Consider the following 25376-nt stretch of genomic DNA (forward strand, 5'->3'; position numbering starts at 1 on the left):
TGTGCACCTGCAGCCTTACTTCTGTTTGGAACACTTCAGCCTCCAGTACGAGCATCTTTGCAGTAATGTGGTCAGCAAATGAGGGAACCTGTGTTTATTTGGGGCTACAATATTGTTGTTACCACATGCAAGCAATAAAACAAGCTACACCCAATAACACTGGTCAAGAAGGTTTTAGTAATTGTTGCTGCTGCTGAAACCCCCCATGGGTGTACATCATAGGGGGGTACAGCTCCAGTGAGCAACACAGCAGCTGCTCCAGCACAGGGGAAAAGTAGGCTTTGATGGACGTATTTTAGTTAAATGGACAAAAATCTTACAGTTATGTTTATTGGTTTCATAATATTTCCTGCAGAATCACAGCATTTATTTAGGAATGACAGGCGCACTCCAGCAGTAATAACACTGCAATAAATAATCAGTGAGCTGCAGATATTCCCATTAATGTGCTAGGCATACATAACAACTATGATTATTTTGACAGCTCCTCCAACTGAACCATCATTCTGAATCCAGTTGGTAGTATGGCTTAATTATTCTAGAGTCTTTGGCTCTGTAACATAATAACAGTAGGGTTTCCCATAATACATAGTTATTTCCCTGTGGCATCATAGCAAGCACAGCAAGTTTGGAAACATGATTTACACCTCATACTGGTATAATCCGAAGCTGTTTGGGCAAGCAAAAACAAGATGCTTTGTAAGAAACTTTATTGTTGTTTCCCGTGTGTTTAATTATTTGCCATTCTCTTCTGTCTCTCTCTGAGGCTTATGGTACACAATGCAATTCAACTGCCCCTGTGCTCAGGTGGAAAACAGAGGTTCAAATCAGACAGGAGTAACAGAGAAAGGCATGACGGTAAATAGTATTATGACATATACATACTCACTCCCATAAAATAATATTTATTAGCAATATAAATATATTAGAATTTTTCAAAGCCTCACAAGGTTCTTCCAAATACTTAAATATACCCAAACTGTATATGTACAAGATATATTTTTATATGGTATTCCTATAGCCCACCCTCAAAAAAGTAAAATGCACAGGTGCAATGCAGGCATAGAAAGGTAGGGTGTGACCCAGCTACATATTTAGAGTGTAGAGAGGCAGCCCACCCTCTTAGTGTAGTAAGAGGGTGATCAATACACCTAAACTTAGTAATTTGAAATTCCCATACAGCGAGGAACTATTCAGTGCAGCAGCTGTAAAATACATTCTGGTTGGGCAGTCAACACTGTCATAAAGGCCACAAAAGCACTGCACTTCTGCAGAGAAGCATTTTCAAAGATGCAGAGACATAGATGCAGTAAACATTGCAGTTGGTCAAGCAATGCAGTTATAAAGGCACACAGTCACATCTGGCAATGCTGTTATAGAAGTGCTGAACTACTACTACCAAACAGAACAATCCACTGAGAATGTTATGTGTCTTATTGCTCTTTAAACACTTGGGGGGCCATCTTCCAAAGCTTTGCCATTCAGATGCAGCATGCTGTTTTGTAAATTATCATTGGTTTCTTCATTTTCTAAAAGATTTTTAACATCATATCTCTTCCGGTAAAGAATTCTGCAGAGGACTGTGACCAGGAACATTTCCATAATGAGAAGCTGCTGGTTCATGTCTGACAAACAAACAGAAATATATACATACGGTATATTAAAAAATAATATAGAGTCAGTCAATGGGCAAGAATGATCTCCCACACTCCTTTGCCTGTTTTCTGGGTTTGGGGGTCCTAGTTGAAGTACCCCAGCATCATATAGTTGGGCTTTCGCTCAAAACATGTTGTATATAGCTATTTACACCCATTAAAACATTGTTCTTTGTATAAAAATAAAGGTGACTTTTATGTTAGGTTATACTATGCTGAATTTTAGCCATTATCTTTATTTTGTTTTTTATGTTCAGGCAATCAGCTAGTCATCTAGAATGCAAACAACCTCTTAGTTTGCTAGATAGTTTTAATAGCAAATTGGGATGTTGGAATAAACCAAGTTTTGGTTGGAGAAGCATTACAAAAATAATGACTACAAACCAACCAAAGGAAAAATATCCTGCATTAAATATACACGGGATGGAAGCCAATGGGCATTTTGAGGCACTCAGGACTGTGGCCAAGATTTCTGATGGTGGCCCTGCCCCTACTGACAAAAAAAACCCATTGTGTGATAACTAAGTAATTGCTGGATGGACATTTAACACGTTTTTATGACTCTTCACACGGGGTCTTTTGAAATATAACATGGAGAGTGGGCAGTTTTCTGTTCTATTTTTGGGTCAGTCTTTGGTTGCTTATTGTATGGCTTTAAGGGCTCAGGTTAAGTGACATGAAAGTGGAGGACTACAGGGAATCTGCAGGTGCATTTTAATTTCCCATACTATAACATGATAAACATAAATAAATAATCTGAGAAAAGTGAAGGTACTTACAGGAGGCCCTTGAGGGGCCAGGGAGAGGAGGAACGCAAGAGATAACACCAGTTGTACCAAGAATATTGATGATTGAGGTTTGCAGCTGGCTCAGAATGACTGTAAACTGTAATATACAAAAATCAGAATATATAGTTAAAACTGGTTTGAGGGTATGAGTGGGCAAATGATAATAAAGGCAACACTGTGACAGTAATAGCCGAAGGCCCATCCTTCATCCTTTGTATACAGTAATGAGCCTTTGTATGATATGTGCCTCTTAGCAGTAAATAAGAAGTGATGTTGTTATAGTTACTCCAAATAAATATGACCATTATGGCAGTGGAAGAATTACCTATGCAACTAAGATGCATTAAATGAGTCATTATAGCTGCTGCTCCATTTTCAGAAAAATTCTGGGACATTTAAACACCTTCATCAGTGGAGGAAAGTGGACACAAACATTCAAATAAGTTATACATGAAATCCACAGTAAGCTCACCTCATTTCCTTCAAGGCTGTAAGAAATAACTTATTGCTAACTTGTAGTTACTTTGCAAGGAAGTGTTTAGTATTACTATACAGTAAGTTAAGGACATGGCCATTATTATGTTCATAGCTCTCCAATATATGTATGATGAATGTCTTTAAGAGCTGACTCATTCAGATGAAATAACAGATTTTTGTAGTATAAAATGAAATTTTTAACTAGATTCCCATAAGCCCAAAGAGGTTTAAATTATTATTTGCAGGAGTAACCTGGCCTAAATATTTGTATGAAGAGCTAGAATGACTGTAATGGAATTATACAATGCAATATGACCTCCCCTGCAGCCCGATTGCATTGCGTTAAGAAGAAAAAAAGGTGCGTGGGGCTGGAGGAGGGGCGTTGTGGTTGGAGCAGGGGGGGCAGAAACCCTAATGAGTTTGACGCTGCAGAGAAAGAGCATTGAAATGAAAAGAGAGATGGCCGGCTCAACTATACTTCATTGTCATTACTCACTATGGGGCAAATTTACTGAAGGGTGAAGTGACCTGAGAAAATTCGCCAGCGTGACGTCATTTCGGTACTTTGCCGATTTATTAACGGGCGCAGGCGTAACTTTGCTAGTGAAGGAGATAGACACAAGCGCAACTTCGCACTCTTAACGCCAGGCGAATTTTCGTTCTGGCGAGCGGACGGAAAACTGCGCAAATTCACTAAGATGCGGATTTTAACTGTTAGCTGTTCCGCCAGACTTGCCTTCACCAGCTCAGACCAGGCGAAGTGCAATGGAGTGTATAAGACTTCCTCAATTTTTTTGGTTTAAAAAAAACAAACGCCGGTGTCTTTTCACTTTTTCAGGGTAATAGGCTGCAAAAGTCCGTAAAAATGTTTTTGGGTACCCGGGTTCCCCCCTACGTTTCCTAACATATGGCACATAAACTATACACTCATGCTCATGTTTAGGGCATTATAACAACTCTATTTTATTGTTTAAGGTTCCCTGGGCTTGTGTAGTGTAATGTATTTGCTGCAACATATACGTCCATTCAACTTTCACTTCCCGCTGTATGCAAATTAGCCAACTGTAGCGCAACTTCATCTTGCTTGCCGAAGTAACGCTAGCACAACTTAGCCAGCTTTCGTCGACCTGGACATAACAGCGCATGTTAGTGAATTTAATCGTTCGAACCTTTATCGCAAGAGGTAACGTTCACTAAAATCTTAGTGAATTTGCATAGTTACGTCCATTCGCCAGAGAGCAAATTCGTCAGGCGTAAGGGAGCGAAGTACCGATAGAGTCTATCTCCTTCGCTAGTGAAGCTATGCCGGCGCCCGATAGTAAATTCGCGAAGTACTGAAATGACGTCACGCTGGCAAATTTTTGCCCGTGTTAGTCATTTTGTCCTTTAGTATATTTGCCCCAAGGTATGAAGATCCAAATTACTGAAGAACCTTTATCTAGAGGTCCAGAGCAGTCTAGATAACAGGTCCCGTGTCTATATTACCTATATACAGTATATTACCTTTATTTAACTCAATAGATCATCCGAAATTTAGCAGCATCCTCCTTTACTCCTGCTGCTCTGAGACTGTCACTGAGAATGAGGATTCGGCACACACCCCCAGATGCAGTGTTTGCCCTTTTTTTATTGGATTTGTTTGTTTGTGAGAAGAAAATACAATGTAAAATGCACCGACAACCTGCAATTCTCTGCACATCTTTTTTGTGAATGTCTGTAGCTGCCAAGGATATTTTAAAGAGACATTTAAGGGGGAGTACGATGATGATCTTACCTGATAGACTGCAAATTTGGGAATAATACTTTTCTCACTCAAGGTGTTTCTTACTAGATTAAACATAATTCCCACTGCCCATAGGGCTGTTATTGTGATAACACCAACGCCAACACTGATCCAGATTGTAGCTTTGTCTGCAGATGACTGGAAGAAAGGAAAAGAGTACACGATTTTAGTTGTTAACCATCTTATATTACATTATAATAGCAGTTTTGGGCCCCAGTCCTTAAGAGGGATTAAAATGAGCTGGAGAAAGTGCAGAGATGTGCAACTAAACTGGTTAAAGGGATGAAAGATTTAAAACATGGGGACATGATTACTCTTTTAAAAGTACATTAGATAACACTAGTGGGGAATCATTTTTAGAATCTGGATCTTAGAAAAGATCTAAAAACCAGAGGCCACCCCATTAGAACTAAACTTTCATTTGAAGCAGCGTAGGTGGATCTTCACAGTGGGGGCTGTGAGGTTGTGGAATGCCCTGCTGGGTGATTTTGTGGTTGCCAATTCTATTAATGCTTTTAAAGGGGTTCTTCACCTTCAAAATAACCTTAAGGATGATATATAAATTGATATTCTGAGACAAATTGCAATTGGTTTTAATTTTATTTTTATTTGTGGTTTTTGAGTTATTAAGCTTTTTATTCAGCAGCTCTCCAGTTCACAAGTTTAGTAATCCAGTTGCTAGGGTCTTTATGGAAAGAAGATAAACACAAATTTGCAATAACAATAGATTTGAAGCCTTACAGAGCATTTGTTTTTAGATGGGATCAGTGACCCCCATTTGAAAGCTGGAAAGAGTCAGAAGAAGAAGGCAAATAATTAAAAAAACTATAAAAACAAAAAAACAAAGGCAAACTAAAAAGTTGCTTAGAATTAGCCATTCTAAAACATACAAAAAGTTTAACCCTTAAAGAGTGACTTGGATGATTGCTTGTTGTACGTATGGAGTTCATTTGGAGAGGTTGATTTTTTTTAGGGACTCTTGTCAACCCAAACTAACTATGTAAATATAATCAGACTATGGAACTCCATATCAGTAACATAAATTACAGGTTTTCCTATGAGTTTATTTTTCTATTAATGGACAGTGAAGCATAGTACATAGAAAGCAGTTTCTATCTGCAAATATTTGTTTTTTATGTAAATAGCAGCAGCCATGATATTGCTCCAAGGGGTCTTGCTATTAAATCCACATAACATTAAGGGTCCTATTTATAAACCATCAATATAACATTAACTACTTCATACACACTTCAATGATTTCCACTGGAACTGTTCATAAAACTTCAAAAAGTACTTTAAGGGGGTTAGTATTCAAGTCTAACGTAAAAAAAATAAAATGAGAGTTTTTTTCACTCGAAAGCGCACATTTTTGGAGGAACAAAAAACTCAAACAATTCTAGTTTTTTTCCCGAACTGATTTTATAAAGTTTTTTCAAGATAAATAGGGTAAAAACATGGATTCTAGTTTGGTCTGACTTTTTTACTTAAAAAAATCAGAAAATAACGGTTTTGATAAATAAACTAAAAATAGTCAAAGTAGTTCTTGAAATGCTAAACTGATACTGAAATCCCATTATTTCAAGGTGAATTGGGCCCTACAGTGCTTTTTCTGATTGAAGGGCGACTAGATGAAAGGAAGAGTGAGATAAGCCAAGGCTTACATTTAGCAAGCTTAGAGGCCCATTTACTAAGGGTCGAATATCATGGGTGAATTAACCCTCGATATTCGACCATCGAAGTAAAATCCTTCGACTTCGAATATCAAAGTCGAAGGATATACTGCAAATACTTCGGTCGAACGATCGAAGGAAAAATCGTTCGATCGAACGATTAAATCCTTCGAATCGAACGATTCGAAGGATTTTAATCCATCGATCGAACGATTATCAAAAAAAGCTTAGAAAGCTTATGGGGAAGGTCCCCATAGGCTAACATTGGTGCTCGGTAGGTTTAAAGTGCCGAAGTAGGTAGTCGAAGTTTTTTTTAAAGAGACAGTACTTCGACTATTGAATGGTCGAATAGTCGAACGATTTTTAGTTAGAATCGTTCGATTCAAAGTAGTAGTTGAAGGTCGAAGTAGCCTATTCGATGGTCGAAGTACCCAAAAAAAACTTCGAAATTCGAAGTTTTTTCAGTTCGAATCCTTTACTTGAGCTTAGTAAATGTGCCCCTTAGTGTAAGCATTTTGAAGATCATAGCCACCTCTAATGTTTATTGAAATCCCATTATTCAAGGTATTTTAGTGACTTTAAGAACAAAAATGAATGTGTCCAATATACACTGATTAAACATTTGTTATTTGTAAATTAATAGTGTCAAACATATGCCAATAACAATTTACCATTAAAGCTTCCTGCATTATTGCTATAAACACATAGGAAGGTTTTTCTAGATCCCAGGAGATCATGCAGAGTAGAACCAGGCCTGCACAATATGAACCTCAAAACATAGATTTTGCTATAATAAATGAGTCTAAATGAGTCTAAAGAATTTGACCGATTTTTACCCATCTAGATCATGCAGAAACATTGCAATTTCCTATAAATCTTTCATGATTTCACAATAACACAGATAAGTACTTACATTGCCAATTACAAAGGTTCCATTTGTCCAGAGAACCACAGCCAGAAACATAAGTACCGGACGTAGCAATGCAAACTGAAAGGTACCCAGCTTCAGGATGAATAAAGTCCGTCTACAAACAGGACAGAGAGCACAGTTTTGTAATGAAAATTGCTTTTTCCTGTACTCAGTTTTGAAAACATTTTTTTTTTTTTAAAAGGTTTTTATTTAGCATTTTCAAACAACAAACAAACAAACAAATATTGTATTATGCATGGTTCCATCTTAGTGTAAACATATCACACAGTATATCAGCATTTGAAATATTTGAATCCTGTACATTTGTATATACTTTAATTCGGGTATAATTCTGGATCTATTGCCCCTAGGGCACTTAAGTAGGTGATATAGATATAAATGACATTGACATCTTGCCATCTCTAACATTAAGGCTCCTCAGTGGCCTCCAGCCAGTCCCGCCACACTCGATCATATTTCTGAGGGCATCCTCTTGCAGTATAGGTGAGTTGTATTAGGGGGAGTGTTGTTTTTAGCAAGTTCAACCAGCCATTAAATGTGGGTGGTTGGGGGGACATCCAATTCAGGAGAATACATTTCCTGGCATAGAACAGTAATGTACGAAAAAGAATTCTCATGGCCGCCCTTGGGGTTACCTCATCTACTACACCAAGAATACACACCTGAGGGGTTATCAGGTTGGGTAGTGACGTTTTATCCTGAATATAGTTGAGAACCTGAGACCAGAAGGCTTGGATTCGGGGGCATGACCAGATGAGGTGTAGGTAAGACGCCTCTGAGGCCCTACACTTAGGACACTGTGGTGAGTCGAGTCTGTTCATACGAAACAGCCTATTTGGAGTTAAGTGGAGTCTATGTAGGATCTTGAACTGAATCAATCTATCTCTGGTCGAGACGAGATAGTCATAGGCCCTATCAGTTGCCTCCTCCCAGTCCCCATCCTCCAACCCTGGGATGTCTCTGCTCCAGGCTGCACCCGCTGCGTTAAATGGAGGCTTAATAGTAGCTAGGAGAAGCGAGTACAGCCTGGTAACAAGTTTCTTGGTGGTAGGGGCTCTCAGGGCTGATTCTATCTTGGATGTTGTAAGGTTCATAGCGTTCCCCTGAAATTGAGCATTGGTGGCCTGTCTAAGCTGGAAATAGGAGAACCAGGGGAGAGATTCCTGGGTTTGGACATGTTTAATTTCGGTCCTGGGGCATATCATTCCATCCTTAACCAAGTCCCCTAGTATACGTAGGCCCCATTGTGGCCATATTTTGTACTCTGCTATATGTTGCAGATGTGGGAGAAAGGAATTTCCCCATAGGGGTAGATGAGGCGACAGGAGGGGTAGTGCTAGATCGCAAACTTTAAGCGATGCCACCCACGCTTTGTATGGAGTTAGTATAACTGGGTGGATTGAAAACATTTTTAGTGGATAATCTTGTCATATATTTTGTTTATAAATAATTTTTAAGTATGAAGAAATATGATATAGGATTAAAAGTTAAGGTAATAAATCACTAGAGCTCATTTACAAACGCAAGTCCAACTGTGATCATTTAAATGACATTCACAAAGGTTCATGGCAATCCATGCTCCTCTAAATTGGCGCATTGTTCCATAATGCCACTTCTATTCACTCTGAATAATATGCAAGGTGTAAAGTACAGGGCAAAGGAATCGGATCCCTGGGACTAACACCTACCTACTTCCAGGTATCCATATATGTGTCACAGCTGTATTTGCACCAAATGAATTGCTTGCTGAACAGTTACCGGCATTTTTCTATATCTAGAGCCTTCATAGTGAGCACTGTGCTTATTATATGGATGAGGGGCTAGGGTGTGCTGATGAGCTATTTCCACAATGTTGGAAATTATGCAACTGAAACTCCTCCCACTAATACCATCAAAATTAATATGCAACTGGCACTGCTAAGCCACATGCATGCTACTTAGTAAAACACTCACTTTTGGTAAGTGCCCTCTTATCCTGACTGTCCATATCACATCAAGTCTGTGTTGCTTATTTTTTTCTTTTGCTCTAAGCAAAGAGATTCCATGAAACTGACCTGTTGATGTCTTTATGTGGCAGGCACAGACAACAGCAGCAGAAGGGACCAGTGCTAATCTTGAGCTTCGTATCACCAAATTTCCTGAGAAATTCTCTTCTTCCCCCACATTCATTTACCAGCATGAGCTGAAACTTGTGTATTAGCATCGCAAGGAACCTTTAATAGAAAGTGGGTTAAAATGCTTGACTAAATGCACATAAATACTATTTCTCTCTGTTTACCCACTGAAAATTAGAGATTTTCCCTCTCAAGACAAAATAGTAAATGAAAAATTACATGTCAAGAAGATAAAAAAATCAGTAACAAGCAGAAATCAGTAGCAATACAGCTCTGAATTACGGAAAGGCCATCTCCTATAGAATCCATTTTAATGCAATAATTAAAAATTTAAAAGTTTAAAATTATTGATGCCAACTAAGATATAAATGCTCCTTATTGAAGGCAAAACCATCCTACTGGGTTTATTATGGGGGTTATTTACAGGAAACTTAAATTTATCTCATGTTTTTATTAAACCAAGCTCAACCAAACTCCTATCCCCAATTTTATCTTGTTTTTCAATAATATAACTTGGGGTCGTGAAAAAAACTTGATAAAAATTGGCAAAAACCCGAATTGGAACTTTTTCAGATTTGACGTTCGAATCGCATGATTTTTTCAAGTTATAGTCCGAGAACCCTGAATCACAATATCTTTAAATTGTAAAAGGGACATCTCCCATTGACTTATACATGACCTCGACAGGTTTGAGATGAAAGATTTTCGTATTCTGACGTTTTGCCCAAAAAACCCAACTGGAAATATTGTGGTTTAGTAAATAACCCTTTAATAAATTACTTTTCAGTAGACAAGTTATCCCCTTATCTGGAAAACCCCAGGTCCTGAGCATACTGGATAACAGGTCCCATACCTGTACAATGTATGTCTATGAGAAGCATAGACAATGGGAGAATGACCACTGGTGGCCATAATATTATTTACAATTTTGATGGTCTTTACCCAATGTTCAAGCACAAGTTTTATCATCACACAATTAAAACCCAGGAAAGTACCGAAAACGTACACATTGGCTGTGAAGTCTGTAAACATGGTGCTCCGTGGAATCCACATTCCAAAGCAGGATGTTGTTGCAATCATCTTAAAAATAAAAGACAAATATAATCAGATGTTACTCAACAAACAGAGGGCCAGTAAGTGCTACCTGTTAAATGGTTGCCATGCATTACTAGACCTTCTGCAGATGTGTCTTTTTACATTACCCCCTGTGTTAATGTGCACACTTTGTTGTGGGATCCGTTATGCAGAAACTCATTATCCAGAAAGCTCTGAATTACAGGATGGCTGTATGCCATAACTTCATTTTATTCAAATAATCCAAGTTTTTAAAAATGATTTCCTTTCCTCTGTTATAATAAAACAGTACCTACCAGGCCACTGAGAGCAACATCCAGGGGGTTGGTGAACAACATGTTGCTCAAAAGCCACTGCCTTAAAAAAATGTAATTGTTTAGCAAGGGGCAATTCCAAGTATCTTTTCAGTTAGTCTTTATTATTTATTTATTTTTTGTTTCTTTGTTTATGTTTGTTTTGTTTTTGCTGCCTTCCTTTCCTTTAGACTACAACTGAAAATGCTATCTGGGTTTATTTTATTTTCTAGTATTATCGAATCAATTTCAGAATTTCACTATGGTAATCAACTCCTAGCAACCATATAAAAGTTTACATTCCAAGCCTGAGAGCTGCAGAACAAAACACATACAGAACAAAAGAAAAACAAATGAAGACCAGTTGTAGATAATTTTAGCATTGCTGATTTTTCACCCAGACAGCTCAGTTTCCGGAATCCAGATGAAAAGTGACTGCCGAATTTCAAAATTAGGAATTCTAGTCTTTTAAATGAATGGCGTGGCCAATCGGCCATCACCACATCATAACCCCACCCCTGTCATCACGGGCACGCCCCTGGATCAGCAACCAACCGTCCCCCTGACGTCATCTGCCTGATCTCTTTCCGCTCTCGCTGCCGACATAAGTTGGTAGCCCTAACTACTGGTATTTCACTACTGTCATTAGAAAACTGCTGCTAAATTAATTTCATATTTATGCCCCCTATGGGAAGTGAAGGCAAGAACAAAGGAAACTTTTCATGGCTGTAATGAATGGCAGACTTACCATGGCTCCTGAATTTATCCAAATGATTATGGAATTTTTGGGGCTAGCAATTTTTCTGTACATATAGTAAGCTTCTTCCAAGAACACCAACAGTGATACCAGCGTCATAAATGTCAAAATAGCAAAGAGCAATATACCAGTTATATCAAGACCTAGAAGAAGAAACAGAACAATGGCATTTTTAGTTTGCTTGTAGTATGCCACCTTTTTTTATAATCTGATAAAACAATTTAAAGACTGCTGGCCTTAGTTACATGGTTTTGTAGTTACATACATAGTTAATTTGGGTTGAAAAAAAGACCATCAAGTTAACCCTCCAAATAAACCCCACTGCATATTTACACACATACCTATACAGAGCAACAATACTCACATACATGAAATTATATATAAAAATACCTATACTTAACATCTACTAACTGTAGATGTTAAGATCACAACTGGTGGCATATGTATCGCTTTGGTTTTCCAAAGTCACCCGAAGTTGCCTCACGAGGAAATATTCCTGATATCTGCCTCTAATGTCCTGTAATCTATATATATATTAAAGACTAGAGCCTAAAACTGCACTGCATACGAAAGGTGACGCCTTACCAGGGATCTATGAAGAATTTTTAGTTTTGCACAGTTCAGCCTCAAATTCTCTGGTTGAGTTTTTTTAGGGGAAAAACTCAAATCTTTAGAGGGGTTAAAAAAAACTCAAGTTTTTCGAGATTTATTATGCTCCAAAACTGCTAAATATCCGAATCCGAAAATATTCCAGCTAAAACCTGTCAAAGTAATGTAAAAGTCAATGGCAGATGTCCCGTTTACAATTGGAAAATATTTTTTGCCTTCATGATGTTCAAAGGTTTTGGGCTGTTTGAAGCTGGTCTTTGTTCGAAAATCCGAAAAATGTGTGGTTTTCAGGTGACAATTCAAAAAAGCTTTATGATTTGAATTGTCATGCGATTTTGTCAAGACTTTTCCCGCACGTACAATTTTCGTTCAAATTTTTTAGTATATTAAGCCAAATCATGGTTTGGGAGTTAGGTTGTATTTTTATTTTTAAAATAATGAGAAATATTTAAGTTTTAAAAAATACCCCCCTTAGTATCATCAACAAAAATGGAGACAATGCTTATAATGTCATCCTCAAGCAAAGGACAGACCTTTAAGACCACTAACAACACTGGTCCAATTAAAAAGGCAATTTAATTTGTCTCGCAAGATCTTTTGAACGTAAAACCATGCTGACACAAATTCATATAACATTGTAATCTGAATCTGAATCTCTAAACATGTGGGTTTTTTTGTATTTCTCTAAAACTATAAAAATTCAAGACTTTTTAAGTGTAACAACCATGAAAAACTCTAATACACAACTTCTCCTAGTAGAAGCTGTTGAGGTCCCATAGAAGTCAATGGGATCCTATTGGACCTTTTTTTTTAATATACATTCAACCGTTTAGAGGTCTTTGGATATTTTTCGTTTGTAATTGTCCAAAAAACGAAAATAATTAATAGATACAAATAAATACAAAGTACAATAAGAAATACTAATAGTTTAAAAATCAAGATTTTTCTCTGCTCTCGTCAACCAATTTACTATCCTCTGATACTAAGGGTCCCACCCCTTCATTTTTTTACTATTTGCATATATCCTTTTTATTAGGGTGCTCAGATGTTGTTGACACTAGAGGATTTCTCTTTATTGCAATATACTATTCTTTATGGGTCTCCAAAAGCGCAGTTTGAAACCAGCAATATTATCATCAGGTAGGAAGCCAATATTACTATTACCATTTTAGCAGAATTACATTATCCTCTATATGTCTTGCACTTTCTTGCCACACCCCACCTCTCTTCACTGGTTCATGCATTCCTTCATTCTTTATGTAAGTAGAATTACTAATGGCCCTGTTTTTATTTTTTTGTAGGATTCAAACCAAACAGAAGGTAACAACAGACAAAACCTACATTGCTAGTGGTCTGGTAAAGCCGAACATCATATTTATTCATGTTGGTTTAACTATAGATGATCACATATGATGTGACCTTTGTTATCAATTGTATTTAAATACGTGTTTCCTTACCAGTTCTTTCCATGTTCACACACACACAATTTCAATGCATATGAATGGCAAAAGCTACATCTTTGTTGCATTATATATCGTGCAACTAGTGTGACTATTCATTTGCTGCCTGTTAGACACAATAGGATTTTGGAAAATATGAGGACATTAGAAGTCACCTCAGAGTTCCATGTCCTGTATAAAAACATATGGTCATGAAACTACTCGGTAACTTATAATAACCTTATATTTTACAATAAGGGGGTACTCCACTATATAATTACAGGTGACACAAAGGAAATGCATACAAACTCACTGCCCCTCTATTGTTTTCAAGGTACAAATATTTTTAAATCATCTAAAGACAAGCTAATTGAAGGCACGTCCGGTATCATTTAGGCTCATAAAGAAAAAGCACTGACCCCATCAAAACTAAATACAGTGAGCCTTAAAATATAGCACCAACACTACACATTGTTTGTGATATCCAAAATAAATACAAAGAGTGGTCCTATTAATATACCTAGGTGGGGGCCCATGGCTGTATTGATGCAGCCTAACACCTATGTTTCTAGATACTTACAAGGCAACGTGGAAATCTGACTTAAGAGCAAAGCACATTTTAAATTTCGACATTTCGAAACATTGTTTTTCAGTTTCTTCATTCCACATTCACACAGATGCAACATGCGGCCCTCAGATCTTTGCTTTCCTAGGCCTGGGCTTTTGTGGCCTGCCCAAAAATCTGAGCCTATAAATATATTTGAATAAATAGGGCACTCTGGGCAGAATAACCTACATCTATATTTTTAAAGGAACGAGTGAATTCATTATATTAAGTATTAATGAATATTAGCAGATGGTTTTGTTTGCAAACTATTGCACCTTATGCATTTGATTTTGATGTGTCAAAGCACATGCAATTGCAATTTCACTTTCTTGTAAATCAAATTCAGTTGTACTGAAATTTGGCATAATTTTCAGCACTCATCTTCAAAATGATCTCTGCTTCTTGTGGCACAAGTATGCTCCTCCTATTGATGCAGGTTGCTGTGGGAACCCTGGAGCTATCTGCACCTTTAAGGTGGCAGTAGCTCAATAGTCCCCCTGCATCAATATGCACAGAATATGGAACAGATGCAGTGGTGCTAACTTCAATTATGCAGAACTACAAGAAGAGATTTTGTCTTTTTTTGCCTTGATCCCTCTATCCGTTATCGATTGTATTCATGTATGTAATCTGTATGTTCATTGTACAGTGCTGTGGAATATGTTGGCACTTTACAAATATGTGTTGATTATAATAATGAGCTCAGTAAACTAGCCCAATGACTAGGTACATTTTTGAGCAATCTCAACTGCAGTTCCGAACGTAAATGGGCTCTCTGGAAGTTTATCAGAAACACAGATATTTTAGTGAATGCATAAATGGAGGATTTTTGGGAGGTTGTTTACTAAAACTCGAGTTTATTAAAACAAAGTTAACCAAATTCCCATCCACGAATTGAACTCATTTTAAATCAGAAATTTGTCTCACTAGTGCAGATAGCGCAATTGCTTAGGGTCAGGCTACACAAGCAGATTCAGGGAGATTCGTCGCCCCAGCGACAAATCTCTTCTTCGGGGCGACAATCTCCCCGAACTGCCTGCCCTCCGCCTGCTAAAATGAAAATCGTGTCGCTTCATTTTCCGGAGTCACCCGAAGTTGCCTCACGAGGAAACTTCAGATGACTTCAGAAAACGAAGCGCTGTGTGTGCCTATCCCCAGGCAATTTTTATTTTAGCCGGCGGAGGGCAGAGGAAAGGCAGTTCGGGGAGATTGTCGCCTCAATGAAGAGGAGATTTGTCGGTGGGGTGACTAATCTCCACGATTCTGCTCGTGTGGCCTGACCCTTAAAGTTAGCAGGAGAGGCTTTTTGCAGCCCCTTGGAACTCGTGGAGTGCTGCTGCTTGAGGCGAGTTTCTCAATTCACCTCATTGCTGAAGCATCCCTGATTCTGGTTATATTTACATTAATACTGGACAATGACCCAATGTTTATCTTTATGAGATGCCGGTGAAAGGGTGTGTGCACTTCAGGTATTTAATTACAGACCTGAAGAAGTTTCCAGCACTTATGGGAACTTATTTATTTATAACTGTGTATTTCTAAACACAGTATGATACTGCATGGTACAAATGATTGGACACAGTAGATATAAGCTGGTTATGGCTGTGCTCCAAACTTGCATCACAGTGAAATTACTGGTGTCACTAACCTTCAATAATCATAGAGAACAACCATAAAACTGTAAAAATGTAGGTGTGACTTTCACTGGTAACATACCTATAGGTTATTCACCTTGTCACCATAGTGCCCTTAAACTGCAGGGTACAACCTGTGTGCCATTGGCCTTAAAGCACCTAGGTAAGCCCTGAAATAAGAATGTCATTAAATGAGGTAAGTAAAAGAGCAGTTTCACTGTAAATTGATCTAAAGGAGGGCTAAGCCCTGAAACAAGAATGTCATTAAATGAGGAAAGTAAAAGAGCAGTTCCACTATCTGTAAATTGATCTAAAGGAGGGCTAAGTCCTGAAACAAGAATGTCATTAAATGAGGAAAGTAAAAGAGGAGTTCCACTATCTGTAAATTGATCTAAAGGAGGGCTATGAATTGAAGATCATTTTGCAAATTAAATTGCAAAATGTAGGTGTGCTACATTGATAGAGACCTATTCAAACAGCTAATACAATAAAACTGTAGCCTCACAGAGCTTTTTAGCTGATGGGTCAGTGACACCAAAAACCACATTCCATTTGGAATTGCAAGCTGTAAATAAGCTTTAGGTTCTATTGCAAGTCTCTGGGGCAATGTGTTTTTGGAAGGGCTGAACATCATAGAAATATGACTGAATGTAACACGAGTATACATATCATATGCATTTATATTTACTGTCAAACTCAGATTCTTTTGGTTGAATTATTTCCAAATTCTTAGCGTATTAGAAATTTTAATTCTTCTCCATTACAATTTAACCTGTGTAACCATTAATCTCAGCATACTTTTTAGTGTGTATTAAATATCAAGGCTTTATCACACTGGATGTGCAGATGGAGATTATCTCTCTAGGGGGCAGATTTACTAACCAGCGAAAATTCGCCAGCGTCCACTTCGCACCCAGCACAACACATCTCCAGACGAAAATTCACTCAACGCTATTCACTAAGTTGTCGTGAGAGCCGAACGCTGGTGACTTTTTGCTAGTGTTACTTCAGCAATGCGAGCATTTGATAGTGAAGATGTGCTAGCGTTCATTTCTGCCTAGCGAAACTTCGTAAGTGATCTTGCACTCAGGTCAATTTGCATAGGGCGGGAAATTTAAAGTTTTATGGACGTCTTTATGCTAAATATTGATGTTAAATATGAGATAAAGTAATTGTGCATGTTTCCTGTTGAATCTGCTGATGCTGTTCTAGTACTAGAGTCTTATGTTTAAGGCTTCGTGTTGAATCTGCACAGTTGGTGCATGTACTTACAGATTACACTTTTTAAAACACATGTCCAGGGAACCTTAAAGAGAGTTGTTATAATGCCCTACACAGGAGCCCACTGTAAAGTTAATGTTCCATATGTTGGAAAATGTATGGAGAAAATCGGTTACCAAAAAAAGTTTTTTAAGGACTTTTGCAGCCTATCACTCTGAAATAAGGAAAAGACGCCAGCGTTTTTTGAACTTTGACGCATTTTCCACTCACAGAATATGATGTAAGTGACAAAAGATTGTGGAAGATCTATATACCCCATTGCAAATCGCCTGGTCTGAGCTGGCAAAGGCAAGTCTGGCGAAAGAAAAATCTGCATTTTAGTGAATTTGCGGAGTAACATCCATTTGCCAGAGTGAATTGTCACCTGGCGATAGAGTTGCGATAGCGCCTGGCTCTTTTGCTAGTGAATTATCGACTGGCCAGTTAGTAAATTGGCGATGTCTCTGTGCATGGTAATGCTAGCGAATTTACGCTAGCGTAAGCCACTTTGCCCTTTAGTAAATCAGCCCCTAGGACTGTGCTGTTAACATAAATGGTAATCAGCACAGCAGTCTGTATTTCTGCAAGTTAAACAATTGTTTTTCTCATTTTCTACAGATGTGGTGAGTGGAATCTGTCAGGACACCAGCTTGAAGTACAGTTTAATCTTCTATTTGCAGGCATCATGTCCACAGCATAAATCAAATAAAGTGTCCTGACATATCTTATATATTAAGGGAGGTAATTGACTTGCAACAACCTCTTAATTTCTCAGCTGGAAATCTCTCTGGAGTTATATCGCCCTCTTCAAAATTAAGAGTTATAAGGTGGGGAGGATAGGAGCCAGATAATTTTGTTTTTGTGTTTTTATCAACAATTCAAGGAAGCCAACAAACTACTCAGTCATATGCTCTTTTGATTCTTCCAGCTTATAAATACCTTCAAGTACCTAATTTCAGTGGTATAATCATGATCTAACTACCTTGCCCCAGAAAAGATTACAGCAAAGGCACATCTGGCCAAGCCTCTTTGCAATATAAAGTATATACCATGCTTGAAACTCTCATGACAAAGTACAACTCACATATTATAATAAATGGCACAAAGACCTACACCCACACAGGAGAACTGAAAACACATACTAGGGCCAGAGACAGCCTGTTTCAATGAAAGTTGTTAAAACCCATACCTGTACTCACTTTGTATATATTTGTGCATTGTCTTGCATCCATTCAGCATTATACTGTATGATCAGATATTTTGTACTTGTGTCCTATTGTTGTATTAATAAAAAAAATCACGTACTTAGAAACTCACATGTCTAGTCCACTCAAATCACCATTTATCTATATTATTGCTCAATCTTGATTTATTTTCACTTTTGCTTAATCTGATGTATATGTCAGCTGCCTATCAAAATAAACAATCTCCCACTGTTTCACTTCCCTAGTTGTAAAAAAGCCTTCCATTCATTCCCAGTGTAAATCATGCAGTAATAATAAACTCTTATAGCATTCACTGTAAACCAACACTATCATTAGTGAGTGGTACCCTGCTCTCTCCTGCACCACAAACCAATTCCTAACCTGCAATCTCCTATGTATTAACACTTTAATTGTCTATGGATTTTACTGGCAGGTTTCTATAAACTGACTGACTGTTTTAATGGCAGTTTTACAGATAAATGATAGTTTATCTCTTAATAAAAATGAGATCTGCAGTTTACACTTGAGACTAGTGGCATTATAAACTTATAAACATTTTCATAACTTAATGTGGGATTATGTTTACAAGTTGTAACTGTTAAATATATGTTATTTACACTTTTTCAACCAATTGAGGGGCATGTCACATTTGTTTTAGGGTGGGCTCATGTCTAGGACAATAGAGAATCTCATTTGTCTTTCTTTTGCTTCCTTGGAAATTTTTAATAAGAGGCCACTTCCAGTAATTTCACCAACATCACAAATAAATACATATATATGACCTTCAAATACCCGCCATTTTTAAACTGACGTAAGTGCAAGTAAGTTAATGAAGTTTCGCTAGGAAGAAAGTAACGCTAGAGAAAATTTGCTACCCCAGCGTTCTTTTGCAGAAAAATAATTGCGCATTTTTATAAATACACTTAATTATGAATCATGAATGTCTGACGTAGTTGTGCGCCGTATGGCAAAGTTTCCTGAAGCGAAAATTTGTAGGCAAGTAAATATGCCCCTTGGTCTAAAGAGGACATGTCTCCAGTTTATATGTATGGTCACCATGGTCACCTGAAAGATAAAAAATTATTTTTCTCCAAAGTTGCAAAAATGCAGAATCAGAAAATCCACCATCTCAAACCTGTCAAGGTCATGTATAAGTCAATGGGAGATGTCCCTTATACAAGGGACAGGTTTTACAGTTTATTTCCCGACCTGACCTTATTGAGATATTTTTTTAATAAATAAGATAAAATTGTGGATGGTAGTTTGGTCAAGCTTGGTTTAATAAAATATGAGTTTATTCTTGTTGACATCCATAGCAATCAGTGATGTGCGGGTCGAGAAAAACTTGACCCGCACCTGGTCGATGCAAACCCGCCCGCACCCGGCTTCCCCCCTCCATTTATAGACCCGCACCGACCCACCCCGCGGATGATGTCACAAAAGGAGCCGGGCAGGTACGAGTCTATAAAACAGGAAGTCGAAAGCCAGCAGTCTAAGGTCACTTGACCCGCACCTGGTCGATGCAAACCCGCCCGCACCCGGCTTCCCCCCTCCATTTATAGACCCGCACCGACCCACCCCGCGGATGATGTCACAAAAGGAGCCGGGCAGGTACGAGTCTATAAAACAGGAAGTCGAAAGCCAGCAGTCTAAGGTCACATGTGGGGAGAGCGGGCAGAAGAGCTCAACCTGCACCTGCCTGCAACCCACCTGCAACTCGCAAGAGGAGCAGCGAGATCCGCCTGACCCACAGATAAACTTGCAGGTATCGGCCCGGCCTGCACGTCACTAATAGCAACCAATAAGATCTATGTTTTCTTTTTTTAAATGTTAGTAGTTGTAACAAAACTTGTTACTCATGCCTGACACTGATCCAGTTAAGCACCCATATTAGTCATCTGAACTTCAATGAGAAATAAATACTGTACTTTATACTTATCATTGCAAATTCACTAAAGCACAACAAAATGTTCTTTGTTTTCATATTTCCCTTTTCTGACACAACATACCTTTTCAAATGGGGAGTGACTGGAAATGAGAGAGTTGCATTAGCTGCCATTGTGCCAAAAAAGGGGACAGATTCACTAATTGGCATAATTTTTGCCAGCATCAGCTTCGCACCCATCGCACCACTTCGCCAAGCGTAAATACGTTACAAATATACTAATTCACTAAAATGAGAAGTTTCGTCCTGGGTGTGGAATGCTGGCGTCATTTCGCTAGCGTTACTTTGGCTTTGCGAGCATTTCATAGTGAAGATGCGCTCGCATTCATTTGTGCCTAGTGAAACTTCGCTAGTGATCTTGCACTTAGGTCGATTTGCATGGGGCGAGAAATTTAAAGTTAAATTTAAATGTTGCTGCAAATGGTTTAAGTTACCGGTTTATATTACACATGTCCAGGGAACCTTAATAAAGACAAAGAGTTAATATAATGCCCTACACGAGCCCACTGTAAAATGAATGTTGCATATGTTATAAAATGTATGAAGAAAATCGCTTACCCAAAAAGAAGAAGATCTAGTTGTTTTATAGCACTTCGCCTGGTCTGAGGTGGCAACTCTGGCGAAAGAGCTAACGTTCAGTAAAACCGCGTGAATTTGCGGAGTAACATCCGTTCGCCAGAGCAAAAAGTTGCTAGTGACGCCCCCGTTCGTAAGTGAATTGGCGTCTGCAACTGTTAGTTAATTGGCGATGTCCCTGCAGGATGACCGCTAGCAGCGCTCCTGTTCGTTAGCGAATTGACACCTGCGCTAGTTAGTTAATTGGAAATGTCCCTGCAGGTGGCAACACTGGCGAAAAGTAGCTAGCGTTAGCCACTTCGCTCTTTAGTAAATCTGCCCCTAAGACTCGTCCGACTACTAATGCTGAATACAAAGTTGGGTTAAAAGGTTTTATTGGCACTTCACAAGCAGTAACAGGGTGGAAAAAAAACTGATTTGTTTCTCTAAAGTGTATAATAGGCAGCATACTGTATTAGTTTGTTCCTGGGTAATGGTAGCTTTCCAAGGACAGATTCTGGCTACCCATTTGGCTGTTTTACAGTAAGTGACTGGTGGGGCCCCTGCATTCCTCAACCCCACACTCCAGTGCAGACACATTTAGACACTACTGCCTGTATCCTGCCACTTGCATCTAGCTAGGAATAAGACTCATTGTTTTCTACAAAGGGTATAAGAGGCCACTTGCCCCAAAGGAATCTATTAAACCTATTTAAATCCACTTACAAGTAGCAGCTAATTTCTTTGAGAGACAAAGGATTTAGAGAGTTTGCTCAAGAAATGTTCTTGCACTGATGATTTGTTTTCTGCTTAAAAAAAACATAAATGTATGAGATCACCTCTTGTTGCAAGTTATCATCTGTGTAGTAGTAGCAGGTGCAAAGTTTACTCCTGTTCTACAAACCCATAGCAACCATCAGAAGGACACATATACTGGATAGTAGTTTGAAAACAAACATCTAATTGCATGCCATGAGTAACATTTTCTTGTTATTACTTTACCCTTTAGTACGTATACATATATAAAAGTATTGAATGCAGGGAACCCACCTCTCCTCCTTTAAGCCATTGGCCAAGGTTCAAAGATGCATACATATGTTAGGGTATTCTCCCTGAGATAATTAGGAAGTGTTTGTCCTTTGGTAGGAATGGGGGCAAAAAGTTATTTTAAAGAACCATATCCCCCCCCCAAAATTGCAATCCTAAACTGGGCAGTGCACATATATGTTTCAGTATGACCCAACACCCTTCACCAAGGAGTTGTGGACTCAAGAAGAGTAAAGGCTGACTGGCAGGCTCTTGCCCCATCTCTGCTAAGAAGTAGTGGTCCACATTTAACAAACAAGTTTAGTGCCTAGTGTCTCCTAGTGTTTTAGGAATTTCAATCTAAAACTACTGTATATAGAGAAGTTGGATTCATGCATGATGTCTCTGCGTACAAGCATGATCAATCTTTACCCCTACCTATAATGCACACTAAATTCTTGCACAAATCATATTTTTGTTCAAAAACTTCAATTCTACTTCAATATCAACTTCTACTGCTCCTTTTTTTGCAACTGAATGGGCTCATACATTGGCACCTCAAGTTTTTGTTGCCCCTTAAAGGAATACCCCAGCATTTTGTGGGTCAAATCATCTTAGGCCAATGGAGATGTTGACCATTTAAATTATTCTACACAAAGAATGTATTTTTTATACTATTATTTGGTGGGCCCCTGCTGAGTTTTTTGAGTACCTTGATGCCCCCTATTTTCTGCTATTGGGCATAACCAGATTGAGTTTTTTGTATAAAGTCACGGGTACTATGGGATGATTCACAAGTCATCCCCAAATAATCTATATCATAGATTATACCAAGATTAAAGGTATATAAAATCATTGTCATAACACTAATAATGTCATAGTCATTGCTGGAGAAAAATGATGATTTAGGAAGGCTTTGTCTCCTCAAAAAGATTTCAACTGCCATATACCTTTACACAGTCATATGTTCTCTAATTGAAAGCTTTCTATTGGTAGCCTTAAGCAAACTCATAACCTTCACCCTGTTCATACAAGCAGCAATATCCAGGGCGACAAATAGGCATTCACCCAAAATCTAACAACACTAGCCATCAGTTTTGGCCCCACTGCTTTGAGCTATAAGGGACAGGCAGCCATACGGTTAGGGAACGTATGCATTACAGGAGAATATCTGTAAGTACCAACTCTGCAGCCACTGCAAAAGATAGTAATGGTGGGAGCTGCAGCATGATGATATAATAAAATGATACTAATAGAAATGGTGAATATTGGTGAAAAAATTATATTACATCTTACAAATAATGGTTAATGGTCTTACTAATAAATGGTTACGAAAATACACTCTGTGGCCCTCCTGCAGTTAGTGAACTACAATGCCCAGAAATCACTGTTGGGAGATGCTGAGAGTTGTAGATCAACAACTGTTGTAGGGTTTCAATTTGAACATTTCTGTTAAATAATCAACATTTCCACCATCTGAAATGTGTTTGGGGAATGCCAGAATTCTTCCTCCTCTAAGGAAAAGAAAGCACAGCAGAAAATAAAGCAGAGCTGAACTACAATGCCCTGCTATCCAAAACTGGACCTGAGAGTTGCACTTACTTTGCAGGATTTCATAGGAGTAAGGAGCCTGCCTGGTGGCACAGATGGGGTTGAATGGCGGTTGGGTAGCATTTTCCTGGGGATCCATTTATTCAGTGTGTTTCAGGCTTATTCTTGTTCAGTCTTCCTGCTGGTTGGTGCCTCTTCTGAGTTTTCCTTGTACCTTGCTCCTGTATGTGTGTAAATGGTTATAAGATACAGAACAATAAAGCCACGCTCTATCCTTGCCAGGTACTGAGGATCTGAGACTAAAGAAAAGCCTTCAGTCGGGAGAAAATAATGTGTGCTGTGCTGAAAAGACTCCTTCTCTCCTATACACTACTTCTTATTATATCCTGTAGTACAAGTGCATGGGCAGGTCAGGTAAACATCAACCAAAGGATATAAAAGTAGATTGTAAATCAGTTTTACACGTGTCTGAGACAAGTTTACCAGTGACACAATATACTCCCAGCTGAAAAGAGAACAGAGGCATTCCTTAGGGCTCCTGGGATTGCATATTCCTTTGCCTGCTAGAGGCTCACTATAACCTTATCCTTGTTTGCATAATATTATTAGAGATTGCATTTACATTGTGTTGCTTTGAAGGGGGTCTCCACTATAAAATCGTGATTTTTTTTTTGCTGCCTAGAGAAATAAATGTAAGTTTAAACAACTTTCAATATTGTTTAGCTTTACTTTCCTGGGTAGACTCTACTAATGATGGTAAAGTGCTTGAGAGAGGTAACATAAATATGGCATATAAATATAACATTAAACCTTCTCTACCAGGATCCATAACAGATCACTGCTGCTGACTTCATGTGTTTGGAAAAACTGGTTTTTGGAGGACCAAACTGATAGAAGAGAAGGGAGTGCTGCAAAAGTGAAAGGGCAAGGGGTATGAGAGCAGAGCATAGATAATATGGGAAAGAGTAAAGTAGTGAATTGGAAGAGAGAATGAAAAAGGAGACTACAGCATGAAAAGGGAAGAAGATGTAAGCAAAAGACAAAAGGGAAGCAGAAAATACAGTGAGACCCAGATTTTCCATCCCCTGAATTTAAGTTTTCCTGGATTGTTTGCCTATTATTCGTGGTCTCACGCTTTTATGCTCCATTAATATTTTCCTGGATTTTACACTTTCCCTATTTACCTTTGTTTCGATCGGTCCCTTGGGTTTTTACTGTAATTGTGCAGAATATTTATAAAATAATGGATAAAGAGATAGATAAGAGTATGTGACACTATTAGGGGAATTTAATATGTTTGTTGGCGTCCTTTTTGACTGATTACAGACCTTGACGAATTCCTTGCAAAGCTAGATGTTAAAGGCTGTGTAAAGGAAAAAAAATAAAATCCCATTTTTACTTTTTTTAATGAAAAAGAAATCTATCTCCAATATACTTTAATTAAAAAATGTGTACCGTTTTTATAAGAAACCTGACTGTATGCAGTGAAATTCACACTTCATTTTACTTGCTCTGACTGCTGCAGTTAGGAAACTTCAGACGGTCCCTAACTGCTGTGCAGAGAAACGATCAAACGACAGGGGGAAGCCCCCCACCTTTTTTCCCAGAACTCGAGCAGCTTTGTTTGTTTCCCTGTAACAACTGTGTATGGATTTGTATCCAGAGACCCAGTGCAGTCTGCATATTCTGATTAATAATCAGTCTTGCTGTATCGGCTTCTGGCAGATATTATTTGACTTGTGCTGTTTTGATCATTTATGACGATCCCTAAGCTTAACCTCCCAACTGAAGAGCAGACCACACTGAGCATGTACGTAGTCTTGTTATTGCAAAGATGTTTAATAAAGTTACGAGATGACAGCCCCCTGAGCCAACTTTAAAGGCAAAAATCATTTGCTTAATTGGGCTTTTGGTGCAGTAAGTTCATGTTTATATTTAGTATACAAAATACAGCATTTCTAACATTATTCTATTTTAGACTTTAGTTGCCCTTTAACTCTAAC

The 25376-nt window shown here is 38.3% G+C and overlaps 1 protein-coding gene across 1 annotated transcript; it reads right to left on the minus strand.

The window, feature by feature from the left end:
- Positions 1-693: 693 nt before the first annotated feature.
- Positions 694-23744, minus strand: LOC108707449 (organic solute transporter subunit alpha). Its single transcript, XM_041581754.1, has 8 exons — positions 23425-23744; positions 11534-11685; positions 10425-10498; positions 9359-9517; positions 7287-7398; positions 4695-4841; positions 2435-2540; positions 694-1625 (listed from the first exon to the last, which is right to left on the minus strand). Exons 1-8 carry the CDS (start codon positions 23510-23512, stop codon positions 1444-1446), a joined length of 1020 nt encoding a protein of 339 aa, XP_041437688.1. The 5' UTR covers positions 23513-23744; the 3' UTR covers positions 694-1443.
- Positions 23745-25376: the final 1632 nt, after the last annotated feature.

The sequence above is a fragment of the Xenopus laevis genome, chromosome 2L, assembly GCF_017654675.1.
Source record: "Xenopus laevis strain J_2021 chromosome 2L, Xenopus_laevis_v10.1, whole genome shotgun sequence".
NCBI classification, from domain to species: domain Eukaryota; kingdom Metazoa; phylum Chordata; class Amphibia; order Anura; family Pipidae; genus Xenopus; species Xenopus laevis.

Bases quoted from the DNA above. Each gene is read 5' to 3' on its own strand.
- LOC108707449 (XM_041581754.1), bottom strand. From the start codon at position 23,512: ATGGATCCCCAGGAAAATGCTACCCAACCGCCATTCAACCCCATCTGT. The intron at 11,686-23,424 runs GTAAGTGCAACT...TTCTTCTTCTAG, and splicing joins CTCCTATGAAATCCTGCAAA to GTCTTGATATAACTGGTATA. The intron at 10,499-11,533 runs GTAAGTCTGCCA...TTTATTTTTAAG, and splicing joins GGATAAATTCAGGAGCCATG to ATGATTGCAACAACATCCTG.